We start from the raw sequence: 17036 nt of genomic DNA on the forward strand, positions 1-17036 counted from the left end.
TTTTGTCGTTCCAAATTAATAGCTTAAGCATCACCACGGGTTTGCAGTCTGTTGAGCATCAATAGCTATACCTATTCACCAGTTCGATTTTCTTGTATAAAGAATCACATGTTTAAGTAAAGCTTACTTTTGTGTCAACTCGCTGACTTCGGAAATAACAGACTTTTTTGTGAATTTAATATGTAGCCTGTCTTATTATTACGTTGATTATTATCAAAAGCCAAGTTTCTATCCTTAAATTATAGGTGCCATATCTTACAAACCAGTTTTGTGGCTTCAATAAATTGACAATTTTTTTTCATGAAAACCTATTTTTCCTTCTTTTTCTTCAAACCCTCATACTATGATAGGTTATTATCTCTTCTCTAAACAGGAAGAAAATGATAGTGATCTGGAGGATCCCTTCAGTGGCTTTTCCCCTACTGAAATCTAAAAGCCTATCCCCACCCTCTGAGCAAATCACTTAATATAATCAGATCCACACATTCCTCTCTGCAATTAGGATGTACATTACGCTAAGTGCCACCTTTCAAACTTCTCACATTTAGCAGATGCTTCTTGCAAATGTTTTGTAGCCAAATTATCTTGTGGTGTATGTTCAGTTCTTAATTTCAGAGCTATCCCCAGTGTTTGGAATAAAGATGCAAATTGTTTCCTTTTCGTAAAAACCAATTGTGTAGGCAGACATTATATCAGATTGTACCAAATGCCTAACACCAATTTATTAATTTGTTTCAAACATTTAGATTTTATATCAAGTCAGCATCTTCTTTGTCTTTGAAAGATCTAAAGTGTGCACATATTTTAAAGCAACAAATACATTTTATTAGAAATCTTTGAAATTTACAAATAGGATGGTGGTACACAATGTGTATCAGTTTGGCTTAAATGACTTTGGGTGCTGGGTGTTTTATCAATAATTGCCAAAGCTGATATTCACTGATGAAGTTAAAAATCACACAACACCAGGTTATAGTCCAACAGGTTTATTTGGAAGCACTAAATTTCAAATAAACCTGTTGGACCATAATCTGGTGTTGTGCGATTTTTAACTTTGTACACCCCAGTTCAACACCAGTGTCTCCAAATCATTCACTGATGACCTCTTCTGACCACCTACTCTAGCTTTGCACCTTAATATTCTATTGGTGTATGTATCTTCAAGATGAAATAATTGCACTGAATATATATGAAACATAAATGTAAAATGGAATGATTAATGGCCAAAAAAAGACATAACTAGTATTCAAGAACTATTTACCTCACACTTTCCAAGGTAATATGGAAAATTTATAATACAAAACTTTATTAACTGACATAACTAGTTATCACTATCATGAGGGAACTAGTTATCACTATCATGAGGAGCTGCCACACAAGGAAGAGTATTTTATATTTGAATTGTAGATTTTTATATCATTTTCACAAACTCCCATTTTAGAATCAATGTATTTATCTAAGTACAGTGATTGTTATGATGGTAAATTGGTCCAACCTATCACAGGCTAGTGGAGGGACAGCCAAATTCCACTTACCTTTGCTTCGCTTATTGAAGAAACACTGCAGTATTTAGCAAATCAGTTTTTGTAAAGAAAGCAGTGCACCATTTTTATCATGATAGTACTGTGTCTAAATAACACTTTGCACCTTCCTAAAGTGGTGGAAAAAGTTTTGCCAAATCTTTTTTAGTTGGCTGCATTGTCTTTATGAGATAACAATTAGTAACTCTACCACACTGATCATGTTTCTTCATGATTATGAATGGAAGGAATCATTCAACGAATTGTACTTCCACACGTCCTTAAAACAGAACATGATGTATCTCTTTCTATTTCTAGAAGATCTTACTGAAAGGAAGTTAGTTAATTGTACAGCTATTTACAACAATCTATTGACAACAGACATGTTTTCTTTGAAATTTTCTTCTTTACTTTGTGGTAAAATTGACATTTTCCCTGCACTGAGCATCATGTCTGATTCAATTATGGCCTTATTCCTGTCTTCAACATCGCAAATTAATTTTTCAGTGATGTAACAACAAATGGAAAAAAACTGGATTTTAATCATTTCTTTCCAATTAATGTTTTCATGAGATATTTTAAATCTTATCTATGGATCATACAATTCAGATTACCACTCAATTCAGCAATACATGGGATAGAGTCCTTAATTTTGCATTTTGCCACAATTATAAATGTGGTAGTAGTATAATCAGCAATCTAATAAATTCAAAAACACATATTAACTTCCAAAAGCAAGTCTCTCCTATGATGCTGACATGGCTGTCATTTTTGCACAAAGACATGCTGAACATTATAAATACGTGTTTTTGCCCATCTGTATCCTGACCCACTTTCCCCAGGCCATATATGGTACATGTGCAAGTGGGCAGCTGACCTGGAAAATGAGCAAAGAAAAATGAAACCCTCTCGATTAGGTAACTAATGTCCCTCTTATTCAATACAGTTATTGAAAAATCAGTCTCTAGCGACTAAGCATTAAAATGCAGATTTTGTTTAATTCAAAACATAACTTTTAGCATTTTTACAACTTAGAGATTAGAACTAGTTCAAGCTGTTCTGAGGAAGGGTCACCGGACCCGAAACGTTAACTTTGATTTCTCTGCACAGACCTGCTGAGCTTTTCCAATAACTTCTTTTTTAGTTCAAGCTGTTACCGTTTTCAATATTACTATATTGGACCTTTGTAGTAAACTAAGGAGAACTGAAGATAATCTACTTGTACAGGACTTAAAATATTATTTCATCCATAACATAAAAAGGACACATTAAGAGCTGAACTTAAAAAAAAGTCGAAGTTTATTTTTGAATTCCACGGCGGGAGAGGAGGAGGAGGGGGAAGCAAATCCCCTCCAATGGTTTAAAGCTCCAGGATAAAATGCACTGGTGCTCTGTGTGATTCCCTCCATTAACCAGTTGGGGTCCCATCAATACAACAGTTGACCTCTTTCTAGCACCGCTGGGCTTTGTGGGAGAAGATTTGGATCACGTGCCCTTTGTGCTCCCTCAACCAGACTTGCTTGCAGTACGGGGTGACCCACCCTTGCAGCACGCTCGGCACCTGGACGCCGTAGCACTATGGGTCAAGCGTGCATTTCTATTGGACAAAGGTGATGTCAATCAGGCGCCGGTAGGGGACGGTCTATGGAAGGAGGCGGGCTGAGCTGGAGACGATCATGTTGGGATGCGCGCGACTGGGCTTCCGAGCGAGAGGGGCGGGAGCAGTCAGTGTGGGGGGGGAGGGACTATCCGGCTTTCGAGGGTTCCGTGTTTAGTTGCTCTCCTCTTGGTGGCTTTTGGGGGGGTGGGAGGGGGGGAAGTATTTTTTATTTTTAAAGGAAAAAGCCAAAAATAAGCTCTATAATTGTTCCGATGATGTTTCCCGAGGAAAACTGAAGGACTTTCCCCTCAAAAAAAATGTATGCGAAGTGAAAGCCAAAGTCTTTTTGAAGAATCTTTTTTTCTCTCACTCTCCGAGGAGTTGAAAAGCCGGATTATTGAATTTCCTGAGGAAAACCGGGTGTGGAATTTGCTGGAAAATGGTTTAGGAAGGACGGAGCGAGGAGAGTGCGGCCGAGGCGGAGCTCGAGCGGCGAGGCGGCGGCGGCCGGTGGAGCGCGGGCTGGGCGCGCGGTACGGCCGTTGGTCATGGCGCTGTGCGGCACCACGGCGGCGGCGGCGGGCCAGCAGCAGCGCCAAAGCGTCGCCAAGCTGATGGCTTATAACGGCGCCGGGGCCGCCCATCATCATCATCATCATCACCACCACCACCACCATCACAACAACCATCATCACCACAACAACAGCGGCAGCAGCAACAGCCATCACCAACATCCGCCGCCGCCACCACCTCATCATCATCACCATCAAATACACCCCGGGGCTGCTGCCGCCACCGCCGCCGCTGCGACTGGTGGTGGCGGCGGTGCCGCTGCTGCCGGAGGTGGTGGTGGTATCGGCACGGCGGTACACCCGGTCCAGCATCACCATCACCCGGCTGCTGCTGCTGCCGCCGCCGCCGCCGCGAGTTCGGCCGCCGTCTCGTCGTCCTCGTCCTCTTCGTCGTCGTCGTCCGCCGCCTCGGCCGCCGCCACGGCGGCGGCCGCGGCGGCGGCGGCGGCGATGCTGAACCCGGGCCAGGCGCCGTATTTCCCGTCCCCGGCGCCGGCCGCCGCCGCCGCCTCGGTGCAGATTCACGCCGCCGCCGCCGCCGCGGCCGCTGCCAAGGCACATCAACTGGACATCGAGCCCGACAGACCCATCGGATACGGAGCCTTCGGAGTAGTCTGGTAGGTTTCCTGGACAAGAATTTTAAGTTTTGCGAATATTTTCAAATATTAATGTTTTTCAAAAAAAGTCGCAATTTTTTTCGCCAGTTACTTTTACTTCAGATAAACATCTTATCAACTTTGTGCAGTAAGGGTGTTTCCATAAATGCGGTGACAATGTTGAACTTGTTGGGAGTTTCAAAATGTTTAGCTTGTCCAAATGTCTGTGGGTTAGGTGAGCTTGGCGTCTAACAGAACGCACTGTAACGCCAGGGATCTAAATCAGTTATAAAGTGACATTGCTTGGCGGGTGGCGGAAATTGGCCATTATTTGGGTGTATTTTCGTACGGCACTGGAAGGTGCTTTTGTCACTAAGGTGCCCCTTTTTAAAGCTTCTTGCTCGACACGAACCAGAGACTGCTTGGTCAGATTTCCTTTTCGACCTTGAGTTATAAGGCCTCTTGATGGCCAACTGGTTTTAATTTTTTAATAAAGAACAAAGTGAGATATTTTGACTCAGGTTGCTGGATGACATCCGACAATATTTATTATAACTGTCTGTGTAAATCGGTTTATTTTTTGCAATGGTAAATTGCCAAAAACAAATTAAAATTTGCCTTTGTTTGAAGAAACTGAGCCTGGTGATGAAAATTGACTTGGAATTTTTTTAAAGGTCTTGCTTTGCATTAAGCAATAATTTAGTGGTAGCCAAAGTGGGAGACAGTGCTTGGTTGCTTTGAAGCATGCCACTTTTAGCGTGAAGATATGTTGTATAATTTGCTATTCTATAACTGTATTTAATTTGAAGGAACAGATCCATTATTGTGTCTGTGAGATTACTGCTCCATTTACTTCAGGAGTGTGTGAAATGACTCAAGTTAATTTTGGATTTTTTTTAACAATAACTATCCCAATTAATATCCTTCATGTTTTGTGTTTTCAGAATTTAAAGTCAATTCAATTCTATAATAACAGGAATTGTTTTTGTAATGGTGCAAGTACTTGCTACAGATAATGCTATTTCCTTTGAACTTGATAACAGGTGCTCGTGCAGTTTGGAATAATAATTGTAGAGGTGTTGAAATGCAGTAATTCATCTGAGTGGTTCCAATGGCATAAATTGCCAGCTGGTGTATATTATGAATGCTACTAAATAGTGTACCTGGAGGGATGATTTAAATTCCTGTCCTTTTTTTGTATCTGTTAAGTCATTTTTCTTAACCTGATCGCACTGCTGTAATGTTTTATGTATCATTTTGTTGACCCTTTTGTTTGTTTTGAGGAAATTTACTTTGTAAGTAGGCAATTTGGTTTGGCTTTGCTAAAAGCTATAATGTTGTATTCAAAGAGTTTGTAACACAATGGTTATAAACCCCAGTCCTAATTTACAGTTTATTGCAGTTCAAGGAAATGTTAGATTTTGTGGATGGATTATATTTGGTTTAAGATTTTTATGGGGGCAAAAATAACTTTCTAGGTTAATAGAATAACTAGATGTTAATAACTTGAAGTCTTTTTAAAGTGCCAATAAATGAAAAGATGCTTGAGGTGCTCAATGATCTACTTTGTTCTGAATGTGAATAATTTGGATAAAAAGCATTGTATATGTTGTTTATGCATGTCTGGAAAATACAGGCGATATGAGGGTCTGGGGAAAATGGCTCGTGGAATGATAGCCTTTCAAACTTCCTCACTCTATCTAATGGAAGCCATACCAAATTAATTGTAGTTTTAGCTGGAAGATTGGAAGTGAAATTTCTTGTTGCAAGATGGTACATTTGATAAATTTGAATATTTAATTCTTCTAAAATTCTAAAATATCAAAGCAGATTTTTTGCACTATTTTCAACATGTCTACTTTGGCTTAATATTGCCCATCAATTGGAATAAAATTCTTTCAACATATTAACAGCCTTAAAGTAAATCTAGACCTGCATTCGGTGGTGGTAATTTTGCATTGCTTGCTACATAAGTATGTTCTAATCTTTTTGTGCTGTCCTGATGTCTTGTATGATTGCATTACTTGTTGCAATGCTATGTAAGAAGGAAGACTTAATTTCTGGCTTGCCTTGTTACAGCTGAGACAAATTCTCATTGGTTTTAGTGCTTGGGTGGGAAATACAAGTGCTGTATTATTTATAAATAACCTTGCTAGGCACTTCTTGCATTCTCTTTGACCAAAGGGGGGAAAAAAAATTGATGTATCTTCAAAATTGTATTTTTGTTCACTTATTTCACTGAAGATCTTTTGAATATCAGTGGATTCTTGGGAGTGGTGTCCCAGCCTCGGTTGGTCACTTTGCAAGGTAAGAGAAATCATAAATTATGCAGCACACAAATGGACTGCAGTGTTCAGTCTTTCTTCACAAAGTCCCTAATTTAGAGTTATCCTCCTGCATATTCTATTTTTCTGATTTCAAACAGTGATCCATCTACTTTACTACAACTTATTGTGGCAGAGAATTCCATATTCTGACCACTCCCAAAGGGCATTTTCTTATCACCCCTCAATTTATTTTGTGCTTGTTAAATTAATACTGCCTTGTTTATATACTGTAAAGTAATGGGGATAAACTTTTATATATATATTACTACCCCTAATTCAGTGGCACTTCTTTTGGATACTCGAACCACTCCGGCAGGTACAACGCTCACTTTTCTGCGGACTGAATATCAGCTACCCTGGTAACTAATATTCCTGTGGGTCTGTGGTGCACCTTTCCAGATAGGTTTACATCCTTATTCCTGTATGCAAATATGTCGTGTAAGCAGTTGTAGCCTAAGACATTTTAAGCATTCAGTATGGCTCTCCTTTTGTGTTTGGCAACTATATTTGATGTTTCTTTGTCTTGTAATTTTGTATGGTTGCTTGGTCTTTCATGCCTTTTGTATCTTTGTAATATTCCTCTTCTCCCCTACTTGTACTTGAAATGCACCTTTTCTTCCAAATGTTCAAAGTGTTACTTTGATTCAGTTTCCTCTAGTTTTCACTCTAGGACACTGCTGTGAAGTTCTGAGGGAGAAGTGTTGCCATATTGGTGCTGGGTTTTTTTTTATATATACAAATGTAAATTGGTAGTGTTCAAGTAGATCTAATAGATCCCATAGTGCAAGTTAAAGTGGAGACTTTTAACAGATTTTCTGTTGATCGGCATCAGCTAAACAGGTTAGCAGCTTTTTATCTAATGTGAGGTTTGTTTTGTACAAACAGGTTGCTATATTAAAGTAGACCATTGAGCGACTGCTTTGTGGAAGATAATAACTTACTTTCTTAATTTTCTTTTGTTGAGCTGCATCTGCCATACATGTTAGTTTATCTTGCAGTTTTTACATTTTGCCATTCACCAAAATTAAAGCTATTCGCAAACGTCATATCTTTCACTTGAGTCCTTATGTGTATATTAAACAAGCTTTCCCAATGCTGACTTCAGTAGACCACCAGTTGCTATAACTTTTCAGAGAAAAATCTTTTACCTTGAGCTTTAGTTTTTGCTGCAGTAGTTTATCAAATGTGTTTGAATTGAAGTAAGATTTGTTCAGATTTCATACGTACAAACAAGGAACCAGGGATAGGGATTTGGCCTCATGAACCTGCACCACCATTTAATAAGAACATGATGGATTTGATTGCAACCTCGAGTCCACATTTCCAACTTTCCCATATCACCTTTCACCCACTTACTTACTTAAACTCTATATATCTCTGCCTTAACATTAAAAACTGTTTCCACTGCCTATTCAGGAAGAGTTCCAAAGACTGACCACCCTCTGAGAAAATAAAACTGACTCTTTATTGAAATAGGTGGCCCTTTAGTTTAAATAGTGACCCCAAATCCTGTGCTCTCCTGTGAAAGGAATCGATTTTTGTCAAGGTGGATCCCTCAGGATCTTTTATGTTTCAATCAAGTTGCCTCTACTCTTGTAAATGCCAGATTTTTTAAAAAAAACCTAACCTGACTAACCTTCCCTCAAAGGGTAACTGCCTATTCCATGTATTTGACAAACTTGATGCTGACTGGCTTGCTGTGTTCTTCCAGTCTTCTGTTTGTCTACTTTAGATTCCAGCATTTGCAGTTTTTTTTTTTTGTCTCTATGCCATGTATTAGTATGGTAAACCTTTTGTGAACTTCTGACATTTTCATCCTTAACCAAGATGACCAACGATGTATGCTGTACACCAGTTATGGTTTTGCTAGTACCCTGTATGCACAACCTTTTTATTTAATTGCCCTCACAAATGAGGTAAATTGCCCTCACAATGATACCTCACATGTACTTGCTTTAGTTGCACACTAACGTCTGGTGATTCTTGGATGAGGATATCCAGATCTTTATCTCAGAGCTTTGAAGTCTCTTGTCATTTAGGTAATGTTATAATTTTTTTCCCATGCCAAAATGGACAGTCCACATTTTCTGACATGTACTTTGTTTGACAGTTCTATTTATTCACTAAATATCACATTTTGTAACCTTCTCATGTCCTCTTCCTTTTTTTTTCCCACATTACTGTACTGCCTATCTTTTGAGTCATTGATTTTTAGCAGCCATCCCTTGTTTCTGTTTAACTATGTCAATCATATGTGGTAAACAGTTTTTGCCAGAGCAGTTATCCCTGTGGTAGCTTGCAAATCTGAAAAAATATCCATTTATGCATATTTGTTTCTTGTTGGCATAGACAAAAGATTGAATGGTTAACATGTTATGCCATACACCACAATCTTTTATTTTCCACAATAACCTTTTGAGGCACTTTACCAAATGCCTTCTAGAAATCCAAGTGCGGTACGTCCACTGTTCCCATTTTATCCACAGCAAATATTACTTCCTCAAATGACTCCAATAGACTGATTAACATTTTTCCTTTCCTAACATTGTTGATTCTGCCTGATTACTTTGAACTTACCTAAGATCCGTGTTATAACATCTGCAATATTTTCCCTATGACAGATGTTAAGCTTTCTGTTTTGTCTACATTTTTAAAATAAAGGAGTTTCTTTTGTCTTTCCAATAAAATAATCTCATTTAGATTTTTGGGGAAGGTTTGGACAGTTACACAAACCATTGCATCAACAATCTCATTAGCCACTTTTTAAGGTCCTAGGATGAAATTCATCAGGTGCTGGGTTCTTGCCCAGGTTGCAACTTCAACAATGTTTCGTGTCACTTCTGATTGTAGTCATCTTGAACTACTTCCTTTCCATTTCTCCATTTTATAACTGCTTCAGGAATGTCAAGTGTATAGCATGTAGCAAAAACTAATGCAAAACCTTTGTTCAATTTGTCATCTCTTTATTGTCTATTATCAATTCTTCTGATTCAATTTCTTTGGGATCAATGTCCATTTTAATTGTATTCATTTAATATTTAGAAATCCTTACTATATTGTGCTTCTGGTTGGCTTTCTCTTGTACTGTAATTTTTCCCTACTTAATTTCTTTAATTTTTTTGATCTTAATCTGTCTAATCTGCCTCCATCTTTGCTTGGTTATATACTTTTTCTTTAAGCTCAATGCTTTCTACCTTTTCTCTACTTAATAAGTAAAGGATCTGTTCCTTAGGATCTTTCTTGATTGTTGGAATGTTTTTTTCCCATATATTCTAGAGATTTTCTAATTGCCCTGTTTAGAGATATTATTACACCATAGGAGCAGGTGGGACCTGAACTCAGGCCTGTTGGCTTTGATATACAGTAGAGACACTGCCACTGTGGCACAAGAGTTCCTAATTCTATGCATTCTAAATTATCCCCTTAAATGTTGTCATTGCATCTATTAAAATCCCTTAACCTAAATTGCTATTACACTTTAGCTTACCCTGCTCTCTTAAAGTAGCCTTTCCTTAATTGTTCTCCTTCAAGTTGTAAATTACTAGTCATGGACATACTCCTCTCTCCCTCAGCTGAACGTTAAATTAATCCAATTAAATTGCTGCTAGTTAGGACACCTTCACTATAAGGTCATTACTTCTATTTTGTTGCACACTACCAGGTCGAGTATAACCTGCTTTGTTTGGCTCCAGAATTGTTTTCAGAAACTGTCGTGAACTCCTCATTTAGTTGTCTTTGCTCATCTGACTTTTCCAGTCTACATGTAATTCAAAATCTCCAATGATTATCACCATTCCTTTCTGACAAACTTGCAAGCCCTTCTTCCCTTTATACTATCCAATAGTGTGGTTCCTCTTGGGGTGGTGCACAATTGCCACAAGTGTGCCTTTGTCATTTCTCCCCTCTATCCAAACTGTTCTTACATCCTAGATTCCTGGTTTGAGGGCATCCCCCTTTATTGTGCTAATACTATAATTAACAGCCAGCCATCCACTTTTTTAACCTGCCTCCCTTTCTTCTCTAAGCGTCATGTGCCTTTCAGTATTTGTTAACCAATCCACAGTATCCTACAGCTGTGTCCTGGTTGGGCTATTTAAATTTCTAAGCACATTCAGTTCATCTCTTAAGATGTTATTTCCATTCAGTCTTCAATCTTGTTCTTTTTTAAAGTTCCTTTTGTAGCTTCTATCCTTCTCTGATTTACTGTTGGATTTATATACTCTCTGTCACAGTTTTTCTTATCCCAAATTAGTACCTTTCTCACTTGCCTTGAATTTACCACCTCTTAAATTTGATCTCTGCCCCCACTGTATAGTTTAATGTGCCCTCTCTTTGCCTAGTTTTGCCCCATCAATCTCAGCACTTTCAGACGGAGACTGTCCTAACAGTGTTGATCTGACTTTTCCCAACTCATCAGAATTTAGGACTCCCACACCTGAGTTTGAGCCTATACATTCATTTCTCTAAACTATTTGGCCAATGCCATTTGCATATGCCTCCAGTGATGATCAAAATATTTAAAACCTTTGAAGTTCTGCTTAATTTGGTATCCAGCTAATCCTACCAGTGGTTGTGGGTAAAGTGTTAGAAAGGATTTTTAAAAGGAATAATTTGATTAGGGATAGTCAACGCCGTTTTGTGAAGGGTAAGTCGTGCCTCTCAAACCTTAGTTCTTTGAGAAGGTCACTAAACAGATGGATGAGGGTAAAACAGTTGCTGTGGTGTATGTAGATTTCAGTAAAGCATTTGATAAGGTTCCCCATGTAGGCTATTGCAGAAAATAGAGGCATGGGATTGAGGGTGATTAAGTTGTTTGGGTCAGAAATTGGCTAACTGTAAGAAGAGAGGGTGGTGGTTAATGGGAAATGTTCATCCTGGAGTTCAATTACTAGTGATGTACCGCAAGAATCTGTTTTGGGGCCACTGCTGTTCGTCACTTTTATAAATGACGTGAATGAGGGTGTAATAGGATGGGTTCATAAATTTGCAGATTGCACGAAGGTCGGTGGAGTTGTGGATGGTGCAGAAGGATGTTGCAGGTTACAGAGATGAAGGTAAGCAGCAGAGCTGGGCTGAGAGGCGGCAAATGGAGTTTAATGTGAAAAGTGTGAGGTGGTTCACTTTGGAAGGAGTAACAGAAATGCAGAGTACTACGCTAATGGTAATCTTTGGTAGTGTGGATGAGCAGAAAGACTTGTGTCCATGTGCATAGATCTCTGAAGGTTGCCACCTAGGTGGATAGGGTTTTTACGAAGGTGTACTGTGTGTTAGGTTTTATTGGTAGAGGGATTGAGTTTCAGAGCTATGAGGTCATGTTGCAGCTGTACAAAACTCTGGTATGGCCACACTTGCCAAGTACTGCGTACAGTTCTGGTCACTGCATTATAGGAAGGATGTGGAAGCATTGCAAAGGGTGCAGAGGAGATTTACAAGGATATTGCCGGGTGTAGAGGGAAGGTCTTATGAGGAAAGGCTGAGGGACTTTAGGCTGTTTTCGTTAGAAAGGTTAAGAGGTGACTTAATGGAGACATACAAGATGATCGGAGGATTAGGTAGTGGACAGTGAAAACCTTTTTCCTCAGATGGTGATAGCTTGTACAAGGGGACATATATTTATCACCCCTCAATTTAAAGCTAGGACAAATGAGGTAGGTTCTTAGTAGGAAGGGCATAGAATGCCTTGCCTGCAATAGTAGTAGATTTGCCAAGTTTAAGAGCATTTAAATGGTCATTGGATAAACATATGGATGATAATGGAATAGTGTAGGTTACATGGGCTTCAGATTGGGTTCACAGGTCGACGTAACATAGAGGGCTGAAGGGCCTGTACTACGTTGTTATGTTCTGTTACAGAATCGCCTCCTTTGACCTGTCTATTTTTAATATCTAACGACATAGACCACATTAGCTGTATCCTTCCCACTCAAGTTCATCTTTCGTCCTGAGCAAATGTCCTAAACCCTGAAACAAGGCAGCATACGGCCATCTGGAATCTAGTTCTGGGGAGGATGTTGTCACTCCCTCTGAGAATATCCAAATGAGATGAGTGGGCACTATTTTGTTCGGATAATTAATTATTCAGTTAATTGATTAAATGCCTTTCCTCTGGGGCTTGGACTTTTCTGTTAAGTCCGCTCCCTGTTCAGGAGATGAGACAGCAGCACACTGTGCAACCCCTGTCCCCCATCCGCCCTCCAACCCCATCCAACACTGCCCCTCTGCCTGTCCAACAACAACAACCCCCTCCCAAACCTGTCCATCCCTGAAATCCATTCAACACTGCCCCCTCAACCCTTTCCAACACTGTCACCCCCAAGTGCCCCATCCCCTCTCTGGGCTAGATGCTTGTTCTCTCGTGTTCTTTTCCACCTTTGCCCTGTACAAGACAATTTTGGAGAGATTATTTGGGGAAGGGGGTTTAGGATACACCCCTGTGTAAAACTCTAGGGAAAGTGTGGGGAGAGAGAGATGGAGGGTGGTGTGTCAGTTGGAGACTCTGCCTATGCTCCCATCAGTCCAGACTGTTCTCGGCAGCATTTCCGGAAGCGGAGTTCGCTTTTAATCACTATCCAAAAGACGTGATCAGTGTTGGAAACACATCTTTGATGTAATGTTTCTATTGAGACCTCGAGATCTTCTTCGGATAATCCGATATTCGGATAATTGATACTTGAATAATTGAGGTTCCTCTGTATACTCTACTAGCATTACAAGTACTTTGCTCCCTCCACCTCCTCCTTGATTGGATTTCTGTGCTGCAATGCTATGACCAATTAGCTCAACCACTAGCTTCCACTTTCATCCAAACAAGCTGAAAAGAGTGCATATAATTTGGGTAGCTGCAAAGGTTGAGGTTCCTGCCCTCACTCAGTCATACTACTGTTGCAGAACACTGATCAAATCAGGAGACTCTATCGTAATAGGTGTGACTGTCTGCCAGTGCAAATAATCCAATTAATTTCTAGCCATTCTGATGCAATTGCACTTTATATAGTACAGCCTCCAGCTCTTGAGCTTTTGATTTAAAGCTGCTTGAACTTCAGACACCTATTGCCACTGTTCTGTCCTGACTCTCACTGGTAGGCAGCTATGATGATATCCATTCTGCTATCCTTAATGTGTTCTAACTAGCTACTTAATTAGTTAGGACTTAATTAGTTAGGACTCTAAATAGCCAGCGGTTTCTCCTGTAGCAGCGTAAGAACTAATTCATAGAGGCTGACAGTTAGAAAAAGCAAAAATAAATCTTTTGCTAACTCTCATGATCACCCAACTCCAGCACTCCATCATAAGTCTCACTCAAATGCTGAATGGACAAAGTTGGCACATAGCATATGCTCCTTATGCAAAAGGCCTAACTGATCCAGAGCTAGTTTAAGCTGCTTTAATTAAGCTCAACTGCTCTTCAGTACACATCTTGTTAAAATTTTGTTTAAGGCTAGGAACTTTGAAATCTACAGTCTAAATTCTAGCTAAATATGCATTAATGCCAGCTACAAACAAAATTAGATTTGTGCAAAACAATTAAAACTATCTTGCACTCCAGCTGTCAGCAGTCAGTTCTCAAATCATTTGTCCTGTTCCTCCCAAAATTTCTAATAAATTGGTCATGTGCAGCCTATGTTTTGATGATTTTACCCAATGTTTAACCACAGTGAAATTGACTGACTTGATCTGTAATTTCTGCTTTTTTTTTAAAGAGGGTACTCACTTGTCACTGTTCATTATGATGCACATTTCCATTGTGTTGAATTTTGGTTAGCCTCAATGATTCTTCCCCACCCTTCCAGTTTGTCCATAATGTAATTTTGGGGTGTGGGGAACATCGGGTAGGAGATTTTTTTTGCAATGACTAAAGTAAACTCATTTATATTTCAGCGGTTTGCTTTTGATTACCCATTGAACCTATTTAGTATTATGTCATTGTTAAATGGCGTACTTTAACTTTTTTTTGTTCCTAGGATGTGGGTATTTGTCATTGGCATATATTGCTCTTAAAGGTGGCGAGCTGGCTTCTTGAACTGCTGTGGTTTGTGACGAAGTTGCTCCTATGGCATTAAGTAGGCAATTTCAGAATTTTCATACAGCAATGATGAAGGAATTGTCATAGTCTAGATGCTATGTGACATGGAGGATAATGTACAAATGTGTTTCTAGCTTCCTGCTGTCCTTGCATTTCTGAGAGGTTTCAGATTAGAAGATGCCATTGAAGAATCCTTGAGTAGCCGCAATGCATCTAGTAGGGGGGGACATGTGGCTGTAGTGTACCAGTGGTGGGGTAGTGATTATTGAAGATGATACTAGGAGTGCTAATCAAGTGGACTGCTTTGTCCTGGATGGTTTCCAACTTAGAGTATAGGTGAAAATACACTCACTTAGGAAACTAGGAAGTATTCTATCACATTCCTGTCACAAGATGAGTGGAAAGACATAAGTCTGATTATTAACTCTCTAAGCAATGGTCTATCAAGTCTAGAGTAGATAGAACAGAATAATATTGAGTTTAATGTGGTTTGGGTGATGTATTTAGTATTCTGAACTGTTGAATTTTGTTTTTGAGGCTGTAAAAAGTCTTTGAGGAGAAAGTGAGGTCTGCAGATGCTGGAGATCAGAGCTGGAAATGTGTTGCTGGAAAAGCGCAGCAGGTCAGGCAGCATCTAGGGAACAGGAGAATCGACGTTTCGGGCATAATGCCCTATATTGAAGGAGTCAAACTGTATCATTGACAGTCATCAACCTTTGGATAATACTCAAACTTTGTTTATCAGGAAAGGTGAGGTCAGTTTTATGGGGTGCTTTGAGGGGGAAGAGAGAGAGAGAGTTTTTAGCTGGCATTTCAGAACTGGAGCTGTGGAGTTGTAAGCATGGCTAGTGTTGGTGGAATGACTTAGAATTGTGAAGTGCACAAATTTGGGAACCACAGAATTTGGTGTGGAAAGTCAGTACAGAGGATAAAACGGGTGGTGCAGCTTTTTATTTTGCCCTCAGTCTTTTGTCCCAAAGCTAATGAGCTGTTACTTGTTATCACTTTACCTTACATTTATAAACTGATTTTATTATTTTAGTAATAAGTAGAGTTAAGTGGAGATGATAGGGCACGAGGTATGGCTCGACTAAAACGTAGTTTTAAAACATGGGGGTGTGAAACTGCATGGTCCACCTTACATTGACCTATGTATAGGAAATTATGTCATACTTGGTCCTGTTAATCCTGCAAAATCCTCCTTACAGTTGTGGTTAGTGCCAAATTGTGAGACCAGTCTCTCAGACGTGTAATAACCTGATTAGTTATACACTGAATCATATCTTGCATACCAATTTAGAGACAATATCACCTTACCTTGGTACCTGCATATAATATTATACACAACTTTAATATGTTTAATGTTTGTTGGTGACGTCCAAGGGTGAATGTCGTGCTTCTAGAAATTCTCTAGCTGTCTTCTGTTTAGCTTGTCCTATGATCATGTATTGTCCCAGTAGAATTTGTGGTGCTTTAGCCATACACACAGATGGGTAGGGACAGCTTGTCGTGGCATTTAGTGACTAGTTGGTGTTCGTGGATGCTGATTGCTAATTGTCTGCCTGTTTGTACGATAGTGTTTCATGCAGTCTTTGCATGGAATCTGGTAATTTGTTTGTCTAGCACATGTTGGGTATAGGGTCTTGTGTTCTGGTGAGTTGTTGTGTGAGCATGGCTGTTGGTTTATGGGCTGTAATGAATCCGAGTGGTTGGGGAAGTTTGTCAGTTCGGAGACTACTTTTATATAAGATAGTGGGTGGTGTGTTGGGTTGTGACATGTCCTTGTTACATTGTTTGTCTCTTAAGCATCTGTAGGTGAAGTTGCAGGCATATCCATTCTTGGTGAAGACTGTAGAGGTGTTTTTCTCTGCACAGTATATTGTAACCTTTTTTGAACAAGGTCCTATTGCAACTTCGTGGGTGTGGGTGGGTGTGTCGTGTAGTCTTTCTGTACACATCATATCTAGGGATGGGAGTTGATTGGTTTCCTCCTGTCTCGTAAATCTGATCCCTGTGAGCATAGTGCTGATAATCCGGTGTATGTTTTTGATTTGTTCTCTTAATCATTACAAAAATGTTGTCTACATATCTGATCCAAAATTTGGGTTGGATTTGTGGGAGGGCTGTTTGTTCCAGCCTTTACATCACTGCTTCTGCTATAAACCCAGAGGTGGCTGAGCCCATAGGTGTCCCATTGGTCTGTTCATATATTTGGTGGTTGAATGTTAAGTGTTTCCTCAAGCGCAGGTCTAGTAGTTTGAGTATGCAGTCCTTGTTGATACGTTCCCCCTCATATCATCTATTCTGTTTGTCCAGGAGGTTGATTATTATTTGTCTGGTTAGATTTTTGCCAATTGAAGTGAACAGTACCGTTACATTGAATGAGACCGTTGCTTCG

The 17036-nt window shown here is 39.6% G+C and overlaps 1 protein-coding gene across 1 annotated transcript in view; it reads left to right on the forward strand.

The window, feature by feature from the left end:
* Positions 1 to 3136: 3136 nt before the first annotated feature.
* nlk2 (nemo-like kinase, type 2) overlaps positions 3137 to 17036 on the forward strand; it is a 184396-nt gene continuing 170496 nt past the window's right edge. Inside the window, exons 1-2 of the mRNA XM_043718279.1 lie at positions 3137 to 4085; positions 4131 to 4309. Coding sequence (XP_043574214.1) covers positions 3669 to 4085; positions 4131 to 4309 — 596 coding nt within the window. The 5' untranslated portion in view covers positions 3137 to 3668. The remainder of the gene's footprint in view (positions 4086 to 4130; positions 4310 to 17036) is intronic.

Source organism: Chiloscyllium plagiosum, chromosome 28 (genome assembly GCF_004010195.1).
Source record: "Chiloscyllium plagiosum isolate BGI_BamShark_2017 chromosome 28, ASM401019v2, whole genome shotgun sequence".
NCBI lineage: Eukaryota > Metazoa > Chordata > Chondrichthyes > Orectolobiformes > Hemiscylliidae > Chiloscyllium > Chiloscyllium plagiosum.